Here is a 26463-nt window from a genome sequence, read left to right on the forward strand (position 1 = left end):
CTTGCATTTAATGCTCTTAAGAGGCAATCAGCAGAGACAAGCTAGCTGTTACCCCTTTTTCTAGCCTTTGAGATTACAAGCATTTGGCACATTTTCATCACACACGACAACAGCGTCAATCTTGTAGTCTAGCTCTTCACAAGAAAGTAAATAATCATAAGATCTGACTCAGTGTTATCAGTGTTTTCTGGTGGATAAACAGTGTATTAGGGACACCGCCTCTACCATATATCAAACTCACCCTTGGGTTTTCTGTATTGCAAATCTGTTACTTTTGCTGACATATGGATAGATAGATCCAGAATAAGCTAATATCACCCCAACTGATTTACCCATCGAGCCCTAGTTTGAAAGATCATTAAGCTGAGAATGATTTTCCGGCATCCGCTGTGGAGTAATGAAACAAAAATAAAACTACTCCTCATTTTGCTGTTGGTTTCTCTTAAAACACCTCTGGTGTTTTTCACAGTCGCTCACCTTAAAGCTTGTGCTGTTTCCTGGACTCCGGCCCCTTGGTTGGCTTGCAGCATATGAACAGACTGGAGAAGCTGCTCAGCCTGTCCACCATTAGCTTCCTGGTAGAGACATTCATTGTTTGGCTCTTTCTTCATCTGTTTTACCGAGACGTTCTGCTGACCATGAGCTCTTCCGTGCCCTTTGGACCCTCCACGAACCACAGACCGCCCGTTGGTCGATCTCTGGTTTCCGTAGCCGACATTGGCATCAGAACCCGTCTCTTCATCCTCAATCACCACGAGGTCAGCTGGCATCTCCTTAAACTGATAGACCAGCCTCTGCCCCTCCACTTTAGCCAGGATGCCTCTCTGATAGTAGTATCTAGAAAAGAAAATAGATGTCCAACACATTATAGTCATTCCTGATGGGCATTATGAATACATCTATAGAACCATGTCTTTAGGTTTCAGAGCAAAATAAAAGCTCATTTGAAGCACAGTGTTGCTCAGAAAAATGATGCTCGTATGTTACCTGAGAGCTCTTCCCATGGTCTCATAGTTCATGTCAGGTTTGTTCTTGTGTTTGCCCCACAGCTTTGAGACAGCCTTGGAGTCCACAAGCTTAAAGATGCCTTTCTCCCGCTGTGTCCACTTGATGTATTTGGGACAGGTGTTTTTATCCTGCAGTAAGGCCAGAAGGAATTCCCACAGGTAGATGGTATTGCCTGCAAATTGGGGGGGGAAATAAATTTAGTCTTGTTTTTAACTTTCAAGTGAGTCAGACATTCACAGCGAAGCCTTGGAGCTGTGCTATAGACATCTATAATTCATTTAGTAGTACAGTTTATATATGAATGCCACAGGGTTACAGGAGGAGCTGCTCTTTTCTTCCAGCCATTGTATGTGTACATGCGTGCCTTGGGATGAAATTAATTATATCAAGTCTGGGAGTAGATTACTCTAATTCGTGAAATGTTTCGGCCAGAAGTGGTTAAAAACAGCAACGCTCCCAGTAGTCAGTTGAATCCCAGACACCATGACAGGGTGATGTATATGTGTGCAACTGAACCTGCTGTCCCCAGTCCCCTCCTCTTTGAGTCACACTGTATGGTGCAATGAGGTTTTACATGGTGCACCACTAGTCTCCTTCTATCGGCAGAGCATCAACGTGCCCTCCAGCCTGCAATCACTTCTGTTTCCCTGTGAAACACAGCACTTTGAAATCCCCTCATCCATTAACTCTCCTAGATTCGACCCCACTGGACTGCAGGGGTTGAGGACTGCTGTTTGCACACTCCACATGAGGAAATGGAGCGTACACAAGAGGAGGACAGACCTTGATTTTTATTGGCTGATTATAGAAAAGTGGACTAGTTAGTGAGGCTTACCTTTGCCCTCTTTGCTCTTCTTCCTGAGTGGTAGGTTAGGGGTGGTGATGGGAGAGCAGGGACGGACCGCCCGTGGCTTTCGCACTATGATTCAAATTATGGAGTAGTGTGTTATAAGGTGAAAGGCCACAGTGAAATCATCTAATTACCTACAACAGTGAATTTTTAGTGAGGGAGTTCTAACAAGGAGGAGGAGGAGGAGGAAAAATGTCTTACCTTTGGTTTTTTTCTGAGGTTTTAAGGGAAATTTTTGGGGAATCTCATCCATAGATGAGGTGTCCTCATCTACGGACATGTCAAGGGCAACACTGTCCATCTGGTCAGGCCTCAGTGGGGCATATGTCAGGTCTGACTCAAGCAGAGTGCCATAGGTGTGAACTAAGCATAAACAAGAGATACAGAAAAGTGTTTCAAGCTGCAATTATGAACAGCGTTAGATCAAAGCTGACGTTTTTGTCACAAGCTGAAGGAGTGGAATAATAAGCATGCAAATTAACTTACGCATACGCTTCTCATCCAAAATGTTGTTCGGAGACTCCATGTTAAGAAGAGCCGCCGCTGCTTCATTTGTCTCCATGCTGTCCTCTGTGCCTGAAACTGTGGTTTCTGTCCACCAGATGACAACAAATTCATTAATAAGAAATACTTGGAGGCTAATGCTTTGCATAATTTACTTTTTTGAGAAGTCTAGGTCAAACACAGGTGAATGGCTACAAAGGTTCTTTTTTATGTCAGCTTTCACTTACGACAAGGAGAGTAAATTTTTAAAGCGTTTTCCCAGAAAAAGCACAGTTTAAAAAGTGCTTTTCATTTTAAGGAGAAAGACTTATTTTTAAGTTAATATCGCTCGTGTGCATCTAAATGCATGCTTGCATGTTCTGAATTTTCAGGTAACTCACTGTTCAGTGAATAGTTTGTGGGTCAGCCTACAGATTAATTGTAATGAATTAATTCGAAGAGTACCTAAGAAGGCTGTTTGTGCTGTGCAACGGAGCAGAAATTAAATGTGTAGTTTGTAATTTTCTGGCTTTGCATCTTCCACTTGTGTGCTTTGTTAGTTTTGTTATGTCGCATTAAAATTCAGCGTTTATTGCATGTGTACCTGTGAGATCCACCCCTCCTTCCAAGATGGATGGTTCCTCAACCACATGGAGAGTGGTATCCACCATGATACCGTTGGTCACCTCATCGGACTCGAGCCCCGAGTATACTTGCAACAGATCGGCTGCGGGAACTTGTTCAACAATCACCGCTGGGAATACTGACGGGTCGTCCAGCTGCACAGAGAGCAGACACACAGACACAGAAAGGTTTGAGATGCTGTAACACTAATGATGCCCCTCGGAGGTAGAGGACCGTGGGTCTTTGTACATACGTCTTTGACTGTATATGCAATAAAAATACAATCAATCCCTCTGCTGCACGTCATAAATGTGATATAAAAACCACACGATACCAAGATAATGTTAAAACACGATTTGGTCTCTTATTTTTACTGTCTTGTGAAACACTGTAGATTCGCACTCATTTTTAGCTAATGTGTAGGCGCATAGCATGGAGGAGAGCTCATTTCTGTGGTGCTGTAGAGGTCCAGAGGAGCCTGCTGAAGAAGCCAGGAAGCAGCTGTTTGTTCTAGCCCACTTCACCTGAAGAGTTAATCTTATGTTCCGAAATTATATAAGACCAAATGAATGTTAATGCATGGTCATGAATTGCAGGCAAGCACACCCTTCATCATCTCCTAAATGTGCTTTGGGAATTCAGCCCTTGCTATCTCATTTCAGGCATGGCACAATCTGATGCAGGACGGAGCGAGCGGAAAGAGGGAATTACCAGAGTGTGGGCCAAAGTGAACTCCACCAATAGAGACCATGTCAAAAGGGCTCACTGGGCACTTGGTTTGTGTCAGTCAGAGGCTAATTCAGTCCTTTGAATACGTGCATAATATGGTTCTCAAAACCTGACAGTACTTCTCAAATAGTAAAAAGAAAATACAACATGAAAATCCAGTGGAATGCTGACTTAATAATCATTCAAATAAACCATTTTAATAGCATTATATAAAGAAGAACAACTTGATGCAAAACATGTAGTCACCTGGCCACCAGCAGATGGCAGCACACTACACTTCAAAATGCTTTGAAATCATTTCTTCTGTGCCCCTGACAGGCAGATGAAGCTACTATGTTTAGCTTCGTGAGAAATGGTTTCTAAATGATAATGTGTAATGTGTCGGAACCTCGCTGAATTACATCAAATGATTCATGTTGTGTTTTGTTTTAATTTTACACAAACAATGTCGATCAATGAAACACACCTTAAATCACATTCCTAGAGTGATGACCTGATTAAAAGGAAAGACAAAAAGGTGTGGTAGGAGGAACATGAATAAAGGCTTATCTGTCTCTTTGCACAAGTGTCCATTGTTGGTTTGGCCCTCTGGGGCATACCAGGTGTCCAGGCCTTGAGCTGGGGGGAGGCTGGGAAGAGGGGCATTCGAGTGTGCGTGGCTACATACCCATCCCAGCTATAGTTTAACCAGGAACCTAACCGACTGGCTCATTATTTGGACACAGTGTTAAACGGTTAGCCCTCCTTAGCAGCACTAGCAGTAATTATCCATGGATTCTTTATTAATAAGGTGTTTATGAGTCGAGGGAGGAGGTGGCCCTGCATAATGTCTACCATACCTCTACCAGATACAGCCAGCTTGTGCCATCTAAGCAGAAAAACCACAACGCTTCCTGGGACTACTAAAAACCCTGGATTTTGCTATGACTGCGAGTGCTATCAGTGTCTCACTGACATGCGCTGAATATTTCCCATTAATCAGACTCTTTGGTAGACATACTATCAGAGTGCGAGACAGTGAGGCTACCCCATTTTCCCGGCTTGACTTAAATTAAGTTTTCTGTCCTTGAATAAGAACAAAGCGTGTGTCAGGAGATAAAACCGTTCCGACTATTTGTCTGCGTCTGAAACAGCAGCCTTTCCCACCCTCTCCCACTAAATGCAGACAGCCTGTGATCCCACACAGTTTGCTGACAGAGCGGCAGACACATGTTGCTGACGTCTCCGCTGTTGTTTTGATGTTAAATTGATTCTGTTTTTTTCTGTGAACAATTCAGAGTTGCATTGCTATGCGAACCCGCTGATAATCCAGCAAGAACTATGAAAGAGTGAAACTGTTGTTTAAAGGAGTAAAACGGTGAGAAAGTGGAACAAGCACCCTGCATGCAACACAAATTATACTGCACATACAACAAGTATCCTAACGGCTTCTTCCTCTTTGTTGACCTAAATAGTTTTTCTAGTAGGGAAACACAGGCGATAAAGCTCCAACCAATTTGCATTTCTGAGTTCCCCATTCTGCTTTGAAAGCACAGCATCTGTGCAGCCTGTTCCCCCACACCCCACTCTCTTCTGCTTTACCTGCCTAACCACAATGTAGTCCAACTGTCTGTACATTTTCAATATCCGCATCACGATATTTGAGAAAGTGTAGCTGCTGTAACGCAAAAGATACCATCACGTTTAAAAGCTGCTTGTTTACCTAAAGCCACATGCTTTTATTACTGTAGCTCAAAAATGGAGGAAATTTTGGAACCCTTTTTGTGTCTCCCTACCCTCAGCTGAAGCAGATCCCGACTGTGTTCAAACTACATATTGGCTTAAAAACCAATATAGCAAGGCTAATCGTTACAGAATCTACTTGGTGATTTTACTCAGCTCCGACAGCTTTACTGTGGCGAGAAAATAAAATCTTTAAATGTCTAAATGGCCGCTGCAGAAGTGCCATTGTGAGTTGTTCGTTTCAGTGGGGGGGGGGTATTTTCATGAGTTAGTAAATAGGGGCAAACTGCTTGTCTAACAGGCCAAGTGGGTGCAGCGAGTCACAAAACTGTAGCACTGGAACAATGCAAGACCTTTTGCTGGAATTATCCCATCCCTTCTAAACAGCCTTGTAACTGGTCCATCAGGTTAGGCTTGAACTGGAGCTATTCAGGGATCCAATGACAGCCTGCCACTCTAGATACACACATACAAATACTAGGACACATAAACACACATACATCTCCACACTTACAATCAAGCCTGCTCCACAGGATTCAGACCCGGGTGTGGGGAAGAGATAACTGCACACCTGACCGAGCAATGAAAAAACACACAGGCACAAGTTGACATCGAATGCACACAGTAACCTTTGGGTAATAAACACATTCACGTCCTAGCCCCACCCTCTGCCTCCCACACACCCTAGCCTCACTGCAGGTTTTTCTGTCTTTCCATTTCTGTGCTACCGGCAGCCCACACTCTTCTTCCCAGACCTCCTCTCGGCTCCATCCTCCTCCCTTTCTGTGTCGTTTCTCAACATGTCGTCAAACTTAGAGATCACAGGCTAATCCTACCCCAATGGCCATGCTGTTTACACTAATTTTGTTTGCTTTGAAAAGTATTTCATTTTTCAACAGGATTGCATACAGTGTGTCATGTTGGAAAAGACGGATGGTCGGTCACTGAGCTCGACGGGTTTGAATGCTAATGTAGACTCCTATAAGTCATGAAAAAAAAATCAACAACAACAACAGAGAGTTGCATTTGAAAAAGTGATTTCTCTGGTGAGATTGTACCTGATTGATTTCGTCCATCCCATTGCTGGCAAATTCAAACACCAGTTCACTGGGTTGTACTGCTGTCGTCATGGTAGTGGAGTTTAAAAGTCAAAGAGCAGCCTAAAAAATCCCAGCTATAACTCCTCCAGCGCAGACAGACTCAGTTTCACCTCACAAAATGGCCTCCCTGTAATCCCGTTGTTTTAATCTGAGCAGTTATTGCTCAGAGAGAGACCATGAGCCAAGTTTCAGAGGAGTCCTGTGGCCCAGGTGGGAGCAGCCTCGTCCCTCTCTGACACGGAGGCTGGGCCCTGCTGCGCCTGAAGCATCTACACCTGGAAGATGGAGAGACAGAGGTGATAAGTCAGCAAACATATTAAATCTGTGTAATTTTACTAGAAAATCCTCATAAAGTGGAACTCCTGGGACTTTGCATTGGTTAGATCTATAACCTGCTCAAATCTATGCAGTTTAGGCATTATCTGGGTCATGCCTAGTTTTGATCTGATGCTGAAAAATCAGATCACTGACTGGTTCCAGCCTAAAAACCTATAAAAAAAACTCACAAATTAACAAATGTTACTGTCACCAGGTTTAAAATTTCTTATTTACAATCTGTGCAGTTACTTTTACTGAAAATATCAATGTGAATACAAACGGTAGAGATACAAAGCTGAAATACTCCATTTACAGTGTTAATAAACATTCGCCAACATTTGTTTAATGATCAATTAATCTGTCAGTAATGTTCCAGATTGACTGATTATGCTTCAATTAAATGCTGGAAAAAACCGTGAGCATGTAGAAAAGTTACATGCTCATGGTGACATCATCAGACAAAAAAATTCAGGACCACCCAAAGAAAAAACAATAAAAATTACTATGATAGAATTTTCTTCTGTTTTTGAACTTGTAAGGTCGAGACCTACTTTATACATTTTTTTTAAACAGGATTTCTGTCAGTATTATCAGTAAATCTATTTTCTTTTTCACCAAACTACTGCACAGTTCATTCTGATTTAAACACAGATGTCTTTTTCTGCCCCTCAATGTGAAACACCCCTCAGCACTCTGCCTTAGATCATAAGGCTCAGCGGGGTTGATATTATGATCACATGAGCAGTCTGAGCCAACCCTCCCTGTTTATACACACACACACGCAGACACACATACTCTCACATACACACACAGGCAAAAGATCACTCGTCTGATGCAGCTCTGGAAGCCCCTCTGTACTGACCCTCAGGGGGTTACTGTGATCACGGCCTGTGTTGAAGGGAAACTGGTGGTCATGTACTTGTTGTTGTGTATATATGTGTGTGTGTGTCTTTAGGTGTGTCCCAGCAATCGATACCCAAAGGCAGGTTTCGGGAATGAAGGGTAGGAGGGGCTGATTTTGGGTTAAAGTATAAGTATAAACCCAGGGGCGACAAACACAGCCCCTCCCTCTCGTTTCCCAGAGATCAGAGCTGGCAGGAATAAAGAAGTAAGATGGGAATGTTTGGTACCTTCCCCCACCTCCAAACACTCGCTATTCCTGCTTTTGCCACTGCTACAGGGTGGAGCTTATTTGCTTTTAAATGCCTGTATGAGTGACAAACTTGCATACCAGGCCAAACTGTATTTTAAAGGGGGCGGAACAGAAGAGGAGGTGATAGTGAAGGATTTCTGCAGCTCATAGGGCACAGCCAGCAAACACATTAAAGTGTATTTCTCTGCTAAGCATCCAAACAGACCAGTAGCATGCAGTTACTGTCTGGAAGGCATTGCTTTGGGAAACAGAAGAGAGACAAGGAAACTTAATCAGAAGGCTAGTGTTTCACTCCAGTCAATCTCTCATGCTGTCTCTGCTGCAGCATCCATGCCCACCTCTGCCAGGGCTGGACGCTGCTGCCATCTGTCTGGAGCTCAGTGTCCTGGACTTCTTGGCATCTTTATGCTTGGTACTGTGAATTACCAGATTAAAGCAGAAGCGATATACTGTATGAGGCTCCCAAATTAAACACATATGTCTGCTTTTTAAATCATTTGCAGTTTCCACTGGTGTACTTGTACACTTACAGCAGAAGCCTTGATCCATGTTTTGCAAACTAAATGTGTGTTATCTGTATCGCATGCAATCACTCTGACAGGGCCCTGCCCAGCTTCGCAGCAGATCTGAGAAGACACATGCTGCTAATCTAGCAGATGTTCTCCGCTGCAGACGTTCTTGGTTCCCCTTTTGTAGTTGCAGTTTGTGTTCGATTTATGGACATTTATTAAGCTGTACATTTCAGCTATCAAGGACTGTGCCTATTGAAGGGTAAATAATCAGCATCCAGTCACTAGCCACTTATCAGATGACAAAAAAATGGCTGTTATCAAATCAACGGGCATAAAGATGAAAGTAAATATTATTTATTTATTTCTATGCTTTATGCTTGTGTTTATGTGCAGTCTGCTACAATGTACCAGACTATGTCAGTGGTTGCATGTACTTTCTATATTCCTGTCAGAGCTTCATTGATCTGGATGACCCAGTTGGCAAAGCGCTAACAGCAGACCGGGATACAAGAGAGCCAGCCATTAGTCAGATGCAGCCTGCACATTATCCCTCAGCACATGACAACAGCTGCCTTGTCCCAGCACAGGGGCAGGGTTGAAACTGCATTTACTACGTCATAAAGAGGAGAAGAGGAGGACAGTGAAGGGAGGGATTTTACTGGGATGTTAGTGAATGCATAATAGTCTACAGAGCAAATAGACTGCCTGTGATTCGCTATGGGTGGGGCCTTCTTTTGCCAGACTTGAATATTTCAGCGTGGTTACCAGGTGGGGCGTTCTGGTGAGGTTTAATGGCTTAATGCTAGTGTGTGCAAGGTTTGACTCTGACCAGACACATGTGTTTTTTGGGGGTTTTTCCATGTCATCCTGTCTGAATATGTCCTTGTGAAAAGAAAACTATATGCTATAACATATTAATAACCACTTAAAATATGCACTCATTTATTTTGGAGGGGGATGGGTGGGTGGGGGTTCTGGGGTTGTTACTGGGGTGTTATTAGCGCAAAACTACCCATTAACACCCAGCAGACAGAAATAGTTATCTTTGTAAGATTGTGGTCAACAGCTACCTTCTTATGTTTGTTGCTGGTGTTGGGCAGACATCTGTACACTAGTGTTTTTGCTGAAAACAGCTGCCTGTTGCAGCTGGAAGCAATGGTGATGTGAGTGATGTGACTGAAATAATAAAGTCTGATGCTTAAAACCAAAATAGTAAGCCTTAGGGCACTACAATTCTAGCAGACATGGGGAGATCTAGAAAGCTGGGCGCTCAGGACTCCTTTCACATTAAAGCTTTCTTTCACATATTCAAAGACCCACAAACAATCCAAAACCCAGCATTGTTCAATTTAGTATTCTAAAAGATTTTTGAATGTTAGAACTCGGCTGAAATTACATTAACAAATTTTTGGTTATCCCAAGTGCATACTAATGGTATAGCTCATTGGAATGTAGCATAATGAGCATTATTATCAGTTACAGCTGACATTTTGGCTCCATTGTGGCCCCTGTCAGGTGACACAACGATGGGAGTCTTTCTATCACTCAGCTCTCCTCAGACAATTACAACTGGCTGTTATATATGGCAGTTCAGTGTGCAGCAGACTGAGGAAGCGTATGAACCAAACACTGGCGTACTCCACCCCTACAGCATGGTGACTGCCAGTCCCAATAACAACCAATTAGAGTCAGGATTCATGAACAAATGGAGCATTCCCAGAAGGCCCTACTTCCCCCGCTTTCGTCTCTTCAGCTGAGCTCATTGTTGACCATGAAAGGAGGTAATTTAAGCCAATTGAATGACTGTGCAATGAGTCACCCTGCATGTGGTGAGTGCAAACATTGTGAGATGCAAGAAAAGGGCCAAGCAAACTTTACTTATCAGTCCTTTTCAGCTCAGGTTACAAAAATACAGGTTTCCTTAGGTGGCTGATTGTTCAGCAGTGTACTGGGGTAGCTACATAACAACGGTCACAGGATGGATGGTGCCAGAGGGGCAGTGGTATTAATTAAAACCTCACAAAGGTATAGACGCAGCAGAGGTAAAAACTGAAAGAGAAATAAATCAAGAATCGCTCTACACTCATTACACCTGCAAAGTTCAACACCAGTACAAAGAAATCTTTACCTCACATGAAAGGTTTAATTTTCCCCGGTCGCCTGTGCAGTGATACACCTATGTCCGACATGACACATAGATGAATGAGAATGCACTGGCTTACTTACCACTATGTTATTATATAGCTGCGAGCATGCTGTTTTTGCAGGAGCCTGTTGGTTCCTGTTAGGGAAATGACTCAGTTATATGAGGCCCAAGTTCATTCCTGGAGCTCTGTGATAGCCCACATGGGCATCAGAGGATCCTGATCATCATTTCTGGACAGCAGTTCCCCTTTGTTTTTCTCAGTTGTGGTTAACCCACCCACATCTATGTAACAATGCCACTTTGGACGCCAAGGAAAATTCCTTAAGCACAGCAGTGTTGCAAACACACAGCACAGATCAGAGCAAATAATGAAAGAACAGCTGAATGTATATTCTACATTTTGAGACAACAAAGCACCAAAAGTACAGGCAGTGTGGATGAATTCAGCAAAGTAAGAGAACAGTAATTAAGGTCTTGCATCAAAGGCAGACAAAAAAAAAAAACACTAACAGTGCGGTTTCATCACTGCCATTGCACTATGTCAGCAACATAATTGTTTTGTATACAGCATTTTCTGCGTATTCTATACTTTACTCAACACCTAGCATTGCACAATACAACATGCCTCACCATGTTTCAAACTCCAACTCCACTTTATTGACCAGAATAAAGCAGCACTTTCACAGCACTCCAGGGGCCACACCAAGCATGTAGTGATAAAATGGCTGGAATGGGCACAGAGGCAGGCATAGACACCGGCTAATGGCATGCAGCTGCAGAGCACCAGGCACCAGAAGCACAGACAGCAATGCATCCGAGCCAGCACTCGCTGTGTCTGTGTTACACTAGGAGGCAATTGGCTCTGCCGTGCCAGGGCCAAATGAAGACTGAAAGAAAAATGTCACCTCGAGCACAGGCTTTCAAAAAGCGAATGGAATTTAATCTCATCTCCTGCGAACCTTGTACTTTTCCACTCAGGCTTCAAGCTCTGGAAGAAGGACCCATGCCTTCCTGTGACAACTGCTGTTCGTGCCAGCTAACACACTATTCAGTATAACATTAGGCTTTTTTATGGAAGATTGGACATTAGCTTCAGCAGGATAATATGGTCTGGAGATTAGGGATGAAAGTCTAGTGCTGTCCCCGGAGACGACAGCTCAGACATGTCCACAGAGACCAGATTCCATTTCTCTTTTGGTCACATTTTCCTTCCAGTAAAGACATGTTTTCTTCTGAGACACAGGCTGTTCTTGCTCCTAACGTGTGCTTCATCACAGCGTAGAATACTGGACTTTTTTGTTTACGGCATTCGACACGAAGAACGACAGACAGAAATAGAAATGACTTATTTTAAAGCCGGGTAGAAGAAGAAAAACACCCACAAACTGACCTGTGAATTTTGCACTCACAGGAACAGCATCACTGAGCACTGGGTTTCTGCTGCTTCCTGTCTGTTAAACCACACTCAGAAGAAAATTTCTTCCTCTGTGTAAGAGCGGAAAGTTCTCAACTCCCCCTCCTTCCTCCTGAAACAACACACTATCACGCTCATAGACTTGAGTGTTGTCACACAGGTACCATTTCTTTATAACTGCTGCCAGAGTGACGTAAAACATGAAGATGATTACACTGCAGTTGGACTCTTTTTTTAGATAAAGACTAAGTCTGACAGTGTAACATATAATTGGATTTTAGAAGTTAAACTAGTCAGAAGTAAGAAATCTGTAAATATACTATATTCAAAATATTAAGAAGCTAATGATTCATTTCAAAATTATATTCTGCAAATGAGACGCTACTCAGCTTTCTTTTGCTTTCTGACATTTTCAAACCTGCTACTGCAGTCAGGGCTGTTTAGTGATTCAAAAGGATCACACCAGAGTTCTCAAAGCCACACCTGCCATTTGCAGACATCTCTTCCCCACAATGCTGACACAAGTCATGCACAAGCAGATAGCATTACTAACCCACCCACCCCTCAAAACAGACACACATCCCTTATTTGGCCCCGTGAGTTGGTTTTGCACAAATTCTAAGAAGAAACTACAAAGTTCCTGTCACACAGTGTTCTCTTATTGGTCATACAGTATTTCAGTGCACAAATGCACTGTGTGCGCAACGACAGCACAGCAAAATGTTTTTAGAAGACACAGAGAAGAACTTGCCTGAAGCCCAAGTCATTCATTACAAGTGTGAACATATTCAGTTTTGTTCTTAACTGAAAATGAACAAATATTAAGCTTAGAAATACACGGTAAACAAATCTAACCACGATAAAGTATCAATAAAATCCATCTTGACTCCAGCACTGTTGTCTTACCTGATACGTAACAAATCCAAAGAGAGGCCTTTTGTAAAGTAACAGATGTGGGCTTTTAGTAAAAATTACCACCAGCAGCCTATTTCTATAATGTGGCAACCAGCCACATGTCACAGATAGGAAGAACCACTAAAGTTGTGAAAACAGGACAGGAAATTGCAGCAAAGTTTTAGAAAAGACAACTGCACCAAACATAACAGTTTGATACGCTGTGTGCTGCAGTGATCGCCACACTTCTGCCACAGTTTTATTTAAAAATGTGATCTTTGCCATCCATGCAGGTGTAAGCCTGTGTGCAGTGCCATATTTTTAAAATATTGTTAACATATATATTTACAGCATTGCCGTGAATGTTTTTCGAGACGTTTACAGCAGTGCTGGGTGTAGTCGGATATGTAAGCAGTAATGCTTTACATTTTTACAGCTAAAATGAATACTCAAAGCAGTAAAGCATGTAAAGCTTGTGACTTCAGTTTTCTATGTTGCTCTTTGCCAGTAAGAAAGAACAAGAAGCAACTGAAGTTTTGATAAGAGCATAAGATTTATCCAAGCATTTTACAAACCAGAGCTGGCTCCAAAACTGTACTGGCCTGTTTTCAGGGAACTATATAAACCGTGTTGTTCCTTTTTTTCTTTTTCTTTTTTTTCTAAATGCTCTCACATCTGAGCTCAATGACATAATTTCAAAATAACCCAAAAAGATTTCTGAGTAAAAAGAACACAGAGAGCACGGATGAATAAAAAGCATGCATGTCTGTGCATGTGTGTCAGGAGTTTCATTGCCCTGCTGATTCTTTTCTTGGAGACATAGCTGAAATGTTTCATCTGAACTTCTAGGCTCTGCTGTTGTTTTGGCTGCTGAGTGGGAGCCATTTGATGCATGACTAGACTGGAAAAGTCAAAGTTCTCTCTTTTTGTATACAATAAGCAAGCTTCCCACAAGCGCTAGATATATACAGGAGGCTAGTACATACAGAGTCACGTCTTTGTATGAACCAAAAGTTAGAAAATTGCTTTAAACCTGTCCTTCATCGCTATAATCAAAGTAAAATTCAAACCTTGAAGTAATTATAAAATTTGCACTACTGTACCACTCACAAACGCTTACATTCATACCAACACGAAGATGTCATTTCACAGGAATACTGGCAGCAGCAAGGGAGGATACTGTACCCAGGGGAAAAAAAATACCAGCAGCATACTATCAACTGAATTTAAATAAAAACAAGTTGAAAGTTGACATCCTAAATTCCTTCTTATACTATAAACACCGATGCCAACTTTATCTCTGATAGCTGCCACTCTTTTACGCAACTTTCCACAATTGCTAATAAACTCAAGGGAAGAAATCCACAAAGCTTATACTGTACGAACCTTGCCAAGATACTTTCTAGATTGTGTCTTAGCGTAGGTACATGTTATGGATGGAGCCCAGAGATCTCAGGGCTGACTGTGGAATATAAAGGGGGACCTGGCTGTTGCAAAGGAGGCTGCATACCAAACAGGTCTGGACACAAGCAGGCTGCTGTGTCCACCTACAGTCAGGCATGCGGTAATACCTAACAGGCAACACACCTACAGAAGGCAGATAGGGACAAAGTAATCTTTGTCTCGTCATACAGTTTGACTCTACCACTAGTTCAAGAAACAACATGGAAGCTGAGAAGATTGATGTGACTCACAGATCTGTATGATAAATATTTACCTAAAGCTACAAGGGGGGAAAAGCTAGCTCTGTTCAAAGGTAACAAAACCTGCCTACTCTCTGATAAGTTAACCTCAACTCCTTGTAAAAGTGCAGACTGTACAAATCTTTGTACAAATTATGCAAACAAACTATAACATTCGAATTACATGAGATTTAGCACACAAACATAAAAGTACCTTAAATCTCATCATTATTGTGCTAGAAGGCAAATAAATGTATTTCTCAGAAGTATTCCTTTTAATGCTCACTGTCTTTAGAAATAAGTACCATATAATACGAGTACAGCATGTCATACTACATTTATTATGTTTTCATCAATAGGATAAAACCCTCTCAGAGATGCAAATTTACAGCCCCAGCTGTTTTTGAGACTTCCAGGGATCATGCTTCAGTTTAACAGCTAATAACAACAAAATCAGCTCTTCTCATCTGATCCCCCATAAAGCCTCACTGATAGGACCACTCACACTGAGACAGCTTAGCCCCTTCAAGACAGCTTATCTGATTTCACACAATTGGATACTGGGTCAGTGTGGTATTGGATACCACTGGCCAATGTTTCTATCTAATCTTGCAGCCAGTAAACGTGTGCCCATTCCTGGATCGAAGGACAGAAGTGCAAAGTCATTGCTTTTCAAGATGCCAGGTGCATAGTTCAAATACAGACAAGGGGAAAAGTGTTAAGCTGTGTGAGTGACCTAACAGGCCTAAGCTACAACAACTCATGGACTCATGACAAATGTTTGGATTGCATGCTTTAGGTATTACAGCATTACTTGGACTTCAAACGCTTGAGCTCGTCATCTTAAGTTTTCTAGAATCGTGTCCGCCCTGTGCTTTCACTACTCATAACATTAAAATTAACATTCCCTGCTAATACCACCCTCTTCCATCCACTTCGTATATTACAGCTGCCGCAGATATGAATCTATGGCGCAGCTCATACATTTGGAGAGATGTTTGACATATTTGCAAGGGGCAGAAGGACTGTCTGCTCAGGCTGGTCAATATTTGAGAAGGCTTTATGAAATACACTTGTTTATGACAGTCACCTGATGAGGAAGGTGCAGCATGGGTGCATGAAATGAGGACAATAAACTACCTGGTTAAAGAGACAGCTGTGCTCAGTATTGCTGTATAACAAAATATTTACACGGTGTGATTGCTTTACCATATTTGGGATCAGTAATAACTACACAAGCAGAGAAAAATGAAGAGTTTCTAAGAAGATACACACACTACAGGCTCATACAAATGCTAATCTTTGCTTCATGCTACTTTGAATAAAAAAGCCTGACAATCAGTCTCCAGAGGGGCTGGGGCTATGTTGTTCTGATGAGAATCACAATGCAAAAACGCAAAGGTAAACAAGGAGTGGCTGTTGCCTAGGAACACGCAGAGGGAGAGGGCTTGTAAAGTAGGCTCTGTGGAACAAGAACAGAGCAGGTGGGCCTCATTCAGCTCAGCAAAGGCACACTGTGTGTTTGTGAGGATGCATGTTGAAGACCAAGCATAACAAGCACAAACACACAACTGAATGGATTGCCAAGCTGCTTCTCCCTGTGTTCACTGCCGTTGCTGGCTGAAATCAAAAAAGTGAATTGTAAAAATTATTCCTCTGATTTTTTTTTCTTTTCCCCAACAAAGAGCTCTTCCAGCTAAGAAACATTTTGAAATTGTCCAATCTGTAATAGCTGCAAGCATCAAAGTGCCTCAGTTCTTTATATACTGCACTTCTACAGTCGTGCATTTTAAAACAATGACGTCAAACTCCAGGCAGTGGAGCTTTTCCACACCTGAGTCACATGACAGACTTTTTTCAAACTGCTTTCTGACTCGGTGACATAAAACCGTTAGCAACTGAAAAAATTGGACTTACAAGCAGAAGCCATAATCACTTTGGCATCAATAGAATCAAACCCATCCATAATCTTTATTCACTGGAAAAAAACCACTACATTACTATCATCCTAGTATAGCCTACAAACTTCAACAGCTGGTTAGATTAACTTAGAGCAGCGACTAAAAACATAGTAAATCACTATACTTAGCTCTAAATCTTACCAACCCATGATATCTTGGATGTTTCATCCCTGGCAGATTAAACAAACATAATATTGCATGTTAATCAGTGGCCTATTGACTGATTCTAGCTAAGCTTAAATGCTGCTATTAATTATGTCATCAGTATTCACATCTAACATCTTGCAAATAAGGAGATCTTCTGAATTGTCAAGTTATGTAATGAGAATGCAGTGGGGGGTTTTTTTACTTGTGGGTGAGGTGCAATTGAATACGCAAGAAAAAAAGGAAAGAAAGAAAAGAACCAAAGTGGTACTGTCACATAAATCAGTCATTCCTGGATGTAGACCCAAATGTGTGGATGCAAGAACTTAAGAGTTACAGATGTAAGAAGTGATGTTATTATTGATTTTTATACATCAACCATGTCACCACACATTTTTAGAAATCTGCATGCTGCAGTCATTCCTTGAAGCCCTCAGGCATTCATTTCAGCTGAATTAAATGACTGAGAGTCTGTTACAGTCCTTTTATGTTTGGACACTAGCACTCAGACAAGGGGATCCACTCAGCAGATCATCTGAGAGCTGCAGTAATTATGGGCATGGCCAGTTTTCCATATGAGAGAGCTTGCTGCTGAAAGTTTCAAACTCAGACACCACTGCAGCTGGGTGTCTGGGACCAAAAGCCTCCTAAAAACATGTGGCAAATCAATTTTCCTGGGTTAGAATGACTCTTTGTACCAAGCAATATTGCATTAAAGCAAACACGATGTTTAAATTAGCACAGCAGAGCTGGGAAACTATAGCAGCTAAAACTTTTTTCAGACTGCGTCAGTTTTATGTTCATATGCATCTCACACAGGGTGAGTCTATGTTTTTGCACTTTGTTACCTCATGCAGGGTGGGACCCACATAATTGGAAACAAAAACACTGCACTGTGAACTTGCTTTCAGGCCTTTATATAGCATTAGCAATTTATAGCTACTGCATCAATCTGCATCAGAAGACATGAAGTTTTCTGTATTTGTAAAGTATACACTCCCAAATGACTGTGTTTCAAAAAAGGCAGAGCACAACAGAAGGTTGTAATGGAAATTTTTTTCTGATGTCTGTATGCTGTTTTTATCTGGAGGAAAAATAAACCTGCACCTTAAACTCCGCCCACACAACTTCAGTGAACAACGTCTATGAAAGATTAACTTTTATCAAGATAAATGAGTTATCATCATTTCCATGTAGACGCTTTATATAAAATGTATATCAACCAACACTAACTTAATAGTAGGTCTCTTTAACTGCATGATAGTAAAAGGGAAGTCATTTCTAAACAGCATTAACCAAGTCACACAGCTTCCAGTTCATTATTTATAGATGTTATATTTATTTTTCACTGTTTCTGAGAGTCTGTTGGTTTTATTAGTACTAGGGATATGGCCAAAAGGTCATATCACAGTCCTTTTTGGGTAGAATTGATCTCTAAATAACAATTCTCCCCACAGATAGTTGATCTAAAGCAATTAGATGATTAGTTGTGCTTGTGATTGCCTGGAAACAGAGCCAAACTCTCAAATCTCTGCATCCTTTTCTTGTTGTAATTTTAATCTTAGCATTAGTCTTCGTCTTCTTTTTTATTTTTATCTTGTGTTACAACTAGTAACAGGGAAGTTATTAATTTTATTTTTTTTAATGGAGCCTTTGTTTTATTTATTTCACTTACTGTTAACCAGCTAGTTCCTTGTCCTGTTACATGTCCATGCCTGCGTGGTGGCTGTTAGTCCCTATCGTGGCAGTTGCTGATGTCAGTACTTGTCCAGTGAGTCTCAAGTCCTGTGGGTTAACCCTCCCCTGGTGAATCCAAGTGGAACTGGTTCATGTACTGATACGCTAAGTTCACCAAGGCCTCAAAGCAAAAGGACTATCATCTCCGCCAGCTGCAGTTGAAGACAGAGGAAGTAGAGTCCAACCACAGAGCAAGAGACTCACAGGAGATAGCTGAATTGCATTGATAGCAATTGAACTTTCACATTAAGATACGTAAATATAGCACCTTTTAAATATGTGACGCCATTATTCCTTTGAAAATCTATCAAGGGTGCAAACCTTACACCACAATCAAACTAAACCAATGTATAATTAAAAGAAAGAAGAGAAAGAAGCAAAAATATTAAGAGAAACATTTTTCAAATGCCAGACACAACACTCTCCACATTACATGATCAGCAGCTGATCCATTGCTAAATGCCCCCTGAATTTTATGCCACTGAGAAGAAAGAAGCAGGATCAACCTTTTATTCTAGAAACATACAGGAGGACTTTGCATTACATTTTTTTGTGGCCGAAATGGTGTACGAAGTACTCAGATCTTTAACTTGGCCAAAGGTTAATCTTACAACCACAAAGCCTTTTTACTTAACACGCACCTGTACAGCACATAGATATTCGTACATCATCATGAGGCAGCGCACTAAAACCATTAATGTTCTCTATTCTTTTAATCTGAACAATAACTACTAAGTAAAGCTTTTGAAGTAATGTAGCAGATTAAAACATGCAATGCTTCCATCTGAACTGCAGCAGAATCCCCAAGTTTCAGTACCTCAAAAATGTATGGTACTTGAGTTGACAGAAGTTACATTTACTTTTTCACAACTGACCGTGACTCCATATGTCATGCCAAGACTCATGTTATGCTAAATACTCCCAGATAAGTATGGTGCATTACATAAGCAGGAGCGTTATGAAAAGGTGTGACCTGATATTCCCTATACTAGATCATTTCTCTTGTGCACCCTCTTTCTTTGTGAGAAAACATGACCTACTTCACTTATTTCAGCCTGGCTTATTATACTTGTTAGGCCAGTACTTCTGTAACCACAAAGTTAATAAGTACACACTGGGAGGTTAAATCTATAGGATTTACAGTATTTATGTGAGAAATTAGCCTCAAAACATGTAGTAAGTAAAACGTCTAGAAAGTCTTTTTACTTCACTACACAGTAAATCAGCTCCAAATAAAAATCACTGAAAGGCCTAAAACAGACAAACAGTATGATCATCAGTATCTTAGAGAAAGCATCACTGAAAGGAATCACAGACGAGTTCACAGTCAAAAGAAATGCACTGAAGAAAAGAGACAAAAGAAAAAGAAGAAGAATCTCTGCCCCTCGAATATAAATCAAGATCGGGGACTGAAATGAAATACACCAGGCTAGAAGAACTTCAAACGGTTTGGTTTTTGGGCTCTGTGGTGAGATGTGATGATAACAGCTCTGGTTCGGTATGTACTCCAGAACAACGGCCAGTCCTAGCACGCTCCGAGCATGAGACAGTTGCAACACGGGGAGACAGTTGCTCAATCGATTTAACTTTATTTATCAAGGGAGGGTTCTTGAGCACCGGCAGCATATTAACAGAGATACAAAACCAGCTTACAAACTGAATACTGAATGTGCCTTGCTCAGTGGCACAGTAGCTATTAAGCAGAAGAGAAAGTTATACATTAACTTTCCCCACCCAGGTTTTCCCAACGGGTCACAGGAGTTCAAACTTCCCATCACAAGTGTACTTCTCTAACCTTTAGGTCTCCATCCATCCCATAAAAAGAGAGCAATGGAAAATAAAACAGCAAAGAAGAAATGGGGAAACTGACGTGGAAATGTGATGCAAATTCATCGTTTAGCAATACAAAAAGGGCTCTGATTGTGCTTTCTCATATGAGACATTTTCCAGTTGGGCTTACTGAAATACAATGGCTGTGGGTGCACAAGCCTTGTTTATTCACTAGTTTCACTATGAGTTCACTGGTTTTCCGCAGCGGCTTCAATAAATAGGACGGCTGAAGGGTAGTGGTAGAAGTCATGGCCACCAGGCAAAAAGGAACACATGAACAAGTTGATACTTTAAGCAAAGTTGTTTATATAAAGAAATAATTCTTGCCAAAGCCATCATAATATTACTAAGAAAATATTTCATTATTTGAATCATGGAAATTATGGCACCATTTTTGTTTTGAATATGCAGTCATAACATCGACAATTAGGACTATTTAACAACCATTTCTCTACTGCCATCTGACCACACAAAAGGGATGTTACTCTCATTTATTCTATTCAAATCATAACCAACAGTTTGTACTTGACCATTCACAGTTGGCTCTGTGTTTTTTTTTTTCTTCTCGTGATAGCATGCACCTGCAACATGGAGCAACACAAATCCTCGATTTTTACATATCTCGGCCTGCCCGAGTTGTAGTAATAAACTAAACCCCGCCTGCTCCTGCTCCTGCTCTCGTCACGTCCTTATCTTGCACCGCCTCCGTCATCTTGCCCAAGCCTAATGATCTAATTACAGGCTAAGACTTGTTGACACTGTATTGAAAGAAGAAAGACTGCAGTCCAGCCGCCCTCCTGTTCTTTCAATGAGAGGCATAAAACCTCACTAAACAGCAGCTTCACTATGAGTTCATCCTCTGAGGCAAGAGGCCCTCATTTACAATCCAAATCAGGGTGGGCATAGGTTATGATGAGAAAGTAAGGCAAGTTAGGTCAAATGCAAACTCCTACCGGCTCAACAACAGAGCCATTCACACACTGAATCATGTGTTGATGGTACAACATGTAAAAAAAAAAAAGTCCTCTGTTTTTCAGGGCCAGGCCAACTGACCCTCACCCAATAACACTCAATATTCAGTCTAAAATATAGAGATATTTATTTATTTGGTGTCTGTAAAATGACCTCTTCTACACTGCCTTTAATGGGCCTCAGCTGTTATGCAAAACATTACATCAACAAGATAATTTCTGAATGCCAAACCAATGAAATAATCACACGCTTGGATATTTTGTGCATAATTACATTTTTTAAAAGCCAGACGAATATGTTCTGTGCTGGGGTTTCACTGAGATAACTGCACAGTTCTGTGCATCTTCAATGAAGCAACATTTAAAAGCAGATTCAGGAAAAAAATGCATGTGAAGTCAGAATGTTACTCAGACTCTGAGGCATGTTTATTCAAACATGTATTGCGTGCACACTGTGGTGCACAAAGTGCAGAGTAGATTTCTGAGGAAACAGGAAGTGTGCTTTTATCTCTGCTGCTCTGTGCAACTTTTAGAAACAGATACGCAACAACTTTAAGCACAATAGTTTGGTTGACAGACTTTACACAAGGTTAACTTTTACATGCACAGAAAAGGAAGCAATGTACTTCAGGGTCAGACTTTGCTGTGAGCTGAAATGTCTGGGCATCTACATTACAAGATAAGCAGCATTCTGTTCTGGTGATCAGAAGATTTTGAAGAAGCTCTGCATGACTGACTCAATGTGGCTGTGGCTAAGAGCTCCAACAGCGAAACCACAGCCATTCCTCTACTTTTTTTCTTCTCTACTCTAATTGTGAATGTAGCAACTCACAGTTTTTAATAATAGCATGACATTTGTGTAGCAATTATGGATCAAAATCATCATAGAGTGTAATTACTTTTTAGTAGAGCATTACTACACAGTGAAAAATACATGTGGGCTTGGTCAGGGGACTTGCAAAATACTGTTCCCGCCCTTATTTCAAGACGCCATATAAGGCAACAATTCAGAAAAGAAATGCAACAAACATACATATAAGTTAAAGATCATCCTTATTAGATCTTAACATGGCAGGTTTTAAAGTTAAAAGTGATTACCTTATCTGACAAGTTTTCAGGCACTAAAAAGTTTCAACTAGGTTTGAGGAAAATGGTGTGATATGGGCGAGAAGGTGATTAGAATAAATACAAATGCAGGTTTGTTGTTTTTTGAAGTGACATTTGATTTATTAGTATGCCTCCAAAGATGCGATACAAGAGAAAACATGCTCCTAAATGTAAGTTGAACTGGGATGACTTGTTAAAGCTCTCTACTGAAAACCTTAAAACATGTCAGCGCAACGATAACGAGAGCCATGCACACCAGAGCAACCAACTACCTAACTGCTTGTCCGCTTACACACATACCTCCTAAATATATATTATTTATGTTTGTTCATGTAAAATGTATACCTTTCCTTTAACACACACAAAAAAAGTTTAAAAAAGGTAACATGTGGAGAGGAGAAGTATCTGTCACTGACCTCAAAGACACAGGATTCGGGTGACAAGGTCCATAATAACAACCAACCAAGTGTTGATCTCAGCAACCAAGAGAAGAATCGGCAGCAAATGGTGAAACTGGAAATAATCCAAGATGTGTTCAAAGGAGGACAATGGTGCCTAAAGACGTGGACAGGCCGGCCCCACACCTCTTTCTCACAGTGACAAAACAAAGCTGGAGATGAGGGGGGAAAAAAGACAATGCAAAGGCTGCTAGTTGAAACAGAAAAAGGAGAAGTGTAGTGAAGCAACTTGTCCTCTCCCTATGAGTCACGCAGCACTGTCGCCATTGGTAGTGAAGCCCTGAGGCAGAGTGCCTTCACCTGGCCAATCAGCGACGAGTATCGGCCCTAAATACAAATCCTTTCAGGTGAGTTCTCCTGGTGGCGGGGATTGGATGGAGCTGAAGGGGGGGAGGGGAAACCAGAGAGGACCAACAGTAGGGCCACACCTTAAACACCATGAAAGACGATAGACGGGTTTCACCTGCAGAGGCGGTGGAGTACTGGATGTGTAAGTAAACAGTCGGACAGGTATGCACTTCGTTTAGACTTTGACCATGCAGTGTGGGCGATTAAAATCTGTATGGCACCTTAGAAGTAAAATTCACCTCTCTTTGTGTCCCATTAAAACACTTGCAATGAATTGTAAGCCTATTAGGCATGTCACACAGTTAAGCAGCTGACTTATGGAGGAGTTGTTCTCCCTGCACTAAAACGCATCATAAAATAACTTCTAGCAGTGGGAGGTACAAAGAAATCAAAATGTAAAGTCGACTGCATTTAGTATGAGCAAGTGCTTCGTGACAGAAGCCCAAAATTTCTGTCTTCCACCCCCTCCTATTCCTCTTTGAGACTCACCAATCATGCTAGTGGGACAGTTCCAGTTGTGAACAATCATCAGAGGCAAATTTATCTTTTAAAAAAATAAAGATTCACATGTTGTTTTGGGTGTTATCAAAACATGCTTGAAGTGCCACTGATCAGATCAGTGGGTAACAACATTTTTAGTGACACACATCTTGTAAAGTTCAGCAAATGAGAATAGATAGGAATCTTTATCAGAAATGACACTTTAGCAAACAGGAAGTGGTGGTCTGTGGTAAATGCTGAGCACTCTGTCTTCACACCCTGTGCACCAATTTATACATGTATTCCACTGAAAACCTCCACGTAGTATTTTTAACAGAAGTAAACGTCAAATGTTAGTCACTGGATAAAATTAGTTTTCAATTGGGATTGTTGGGAAAGAACTTAACATGATCTATCATAGGAGTTAGTATTTAAAAAATTGGCCCATTAAATCCACTGCAGCAAAGTCTGTTTGTCATGAACCTCCAAATCACCCTCTCGATCTCCACTGAGTTCCCTCATCTTCGCATTAATTCTTACTGGCCTCCGTTCGGCACAATACAGCTCAGAGTAAAAGCAACTGTTTGCTTGGGAGCGAATTGATAGCCTTGTTGTGAGGGAAAGTTATACCAAGCAAGCTCCATTTATCACTTGCCTTTGGAAATACTGTCCACAACCTCGAAGCCTTAGAGGAAGCTGTTCACTTCTTGTGATATAAACTCTTAAGGCTAATGGACTGCAGCACTGCCCAAATCCAGGACAACCATGTAAACATAGAAAAAGAGGCAGATGTATGCAGACTGGGAAACTTTCAGATAACGACAATAGCTCTACAAAACACCAACAAAAGCAGAAACAGTGCGTGAGGCCTAAAGGAGAGCTACGTGCATTTTGATGTTCCTCTAAATATTAAACAACAAGCTATAATTCTAAATATTATAATTTGGAAACTGACTAAGCTTTTCAACTAAGTTTTTATTTTTACCTGAATTTTCCAAAGAACAAATTCAGCATAGAAAGCTGATAAGTAGTAAACTCAAAAAAACTCCAAACGGAGATGGAGAAAATTGTTAGATAACGAACCACACATTCCAGCCTTCAGTTAATACTTGGGAGCACATTTATTCCCTCAACCTCTTGCCAGTATAGTCAGAGCCAGACAGACCATTGCCCATGGAGGAATTATAAGAGCAATGCTCAAGGAACTGGATTTATCTGTCCTGGACAGCAGGCATATATAACTTGAAACTGGTGTCTGAACATTTTAAAAGGTTCCCAGCAAGAATTACAATGCTGACTAGTTTATCAAATCAATTGATCATGTATGATGGGCCAAAGGGCATTAGAAAAAGAAATCCACTAAAATGTACTGAATATACAATGAATAGCACAAATAACAAAAATATTCAAACAATAAATGATTGCATCACTTTAAAGTTAAGCCTTTGCTTCTGAAATGTAGAACTTGGATGATTAACGTATTTCCAACAGAATGTTATCTGACTGGTTTTGAAACTGGCTAATGGTTTAAGTCACTTTCTGAACACGCGGCAAAATGTTCTTTTCGATATAAAACGACTATAAAGGAAATCTTTTGATATGAAGTCATTATTACTTGGTTACCTGAAGTAAAATACCAAATAATTAATACTGAAAATTACTGAAAATTTCCAATCAAGTTAAAGTAGAAACAGATTTTTATTTTAACTTTTCTTCCCATAGTGTTTCCAAACGTTATTACAGACTGTAATCTTGCTGCAAAGGAGCCATGTCCACATATGAAGTGCCTACCAGTGAAGTGGCAACCAGGCACTATGGAAAGTTGATGATAATCAGCAACTTCAAGCAATAAGGGGCAATGTGAAGTAGGTGGTTACCAACTTTTTCTTTTCTTTCCGACTGAGAGTAATAAATACTGTAGAGGCTTATATCAACAAACGAGAGCTTAGAATGTCTGCTAGCAACCAGCCATCAGCAAACTACCAGCAAAACAATCAGCAACACTTTAGAAATCAGAGAGAAAAATTAGGCATGTTGACCCATAATAACTTATTTTTAAGCAACACTTTTGGAGCTAACAGCATGGTGGTTCATTCAGTGGTTAGTGCTGTTGCTTCAAAGCAAGAGGGCTGTTGCATTAAAACACTGCTTCTGTGTTCTCCTGCATGTGCTCTTTATTCTCCCACAATTAACCCTTTAACCCCTAAACCATGAAATATTTGCCATAAAATTCTATTTTTTTGAAAATGGAGAGTTTATTGAACCACCTGACAAATTAGTTTTAAAAATGAATTCAATTTTTATTTCCATATATGACTTTTAATTTGTAACGTATTTGTAACATGTGGCTTTTTGTAACTGCTTAAAATTGTATTGTGCAATTTATTTATGTTTTTATGAGGGGAAAAAAATCACACTGAAGTCTCACATAAAAACTGTATGTATCAAATAGGATACACTAGGCATTAAGGGGTTAAAATTCTAACCCCTTCTAGCATAATGCTGCCAGTCTTAACTGACAGCATGCTTGTAAAAGACATGTTTAATCTCAAGGATGTCACCTCCTTGTTACTGGGTGAACACAGAGAGACAGACATCAAACACATTCAACCTATAGAGTATCACCAATTAATCTAAGGGGTAGGTCTTTGGAATGTGATAAGGAGCCAGAGTATCCAGAGGAAACCCATGAATGCACAGAAAGAACATGCAAACTCTACAAAGAAAGACCCTTATTGACCAAAAAGTTCAATCCAATAACCTTTTAATCTGCACATCCTTTATATTTGTCA

The 26463-nt window shown here is 40.8% G+C and overlaps 1 protein-coding gene across 4 annotated transcripts in view; it reads right to left on the reverse strand.

Moving 5' to 3' along the window:
- elf1 (E74-like ETS transcription factor 1) overlaps positions 1 to 26463 on the reverse strand; it is a 38208-nt gene that overhangs the window by 2155 nt on the left and 9590 nt on the right. For 2 of the 4 annotated variants that reach the window (XM_063494492.1, XM_063494490.2), the window contains exons 2-9: positions 6475 to 6791; positions 5931 to 5987; positions 2946 to 3120; positions 2345 to 2449; positions 2060 to 2221; positions 1844 to 1927; positions 988 to 1180; positions 478 to 837 (exon numbers count right to left, since the gene is read on the reverse strand). In XM_063494492.1, coding sequence (XP_063350562.1) covers positions 478 to 837; positions 988 to 1180; positions 1844 to 1927; positions 2060 to 2221; positions 2345 to 2449; positions 2946 to 3120; positions 5931 to 5987; positions 6475 to 6546 — 1208 coding nt within the window. In that variant the 5' untranslated portion in view covers positions 6547 to 6791. Of the gene's footprint in view, positions 1 to 477; positions 838 to 987; positions 1181 to 1843; positions 1928 to 2059; positions 2222 to 2344; positions 2450 to 2945; positions 3121 to 5930; positions 5988 to 6474; positions 6792 to 22801; positions 23024 to 26463 lie in introns of those variants that run through there. The other 2 variants (XM_063494489.1, XM_063494493.1) reach the window with 2 other exon arrangements.

Source organism: Pelmatolapia mariae, linkage group LG2 (genome assembly GCF_036321145.2).
Source record: "Pelmatolapia mariae isolate MD_Pm_ZW linkage group LG2, Pm_UMD_F_2, whole genome shotgun sequence".
NCBI lineage: Eukaryota > Metazoa > Chordata > Actinopteri > Cichliformes > Cichlidae > Pelmatolapia > Pelmatolapia mariae.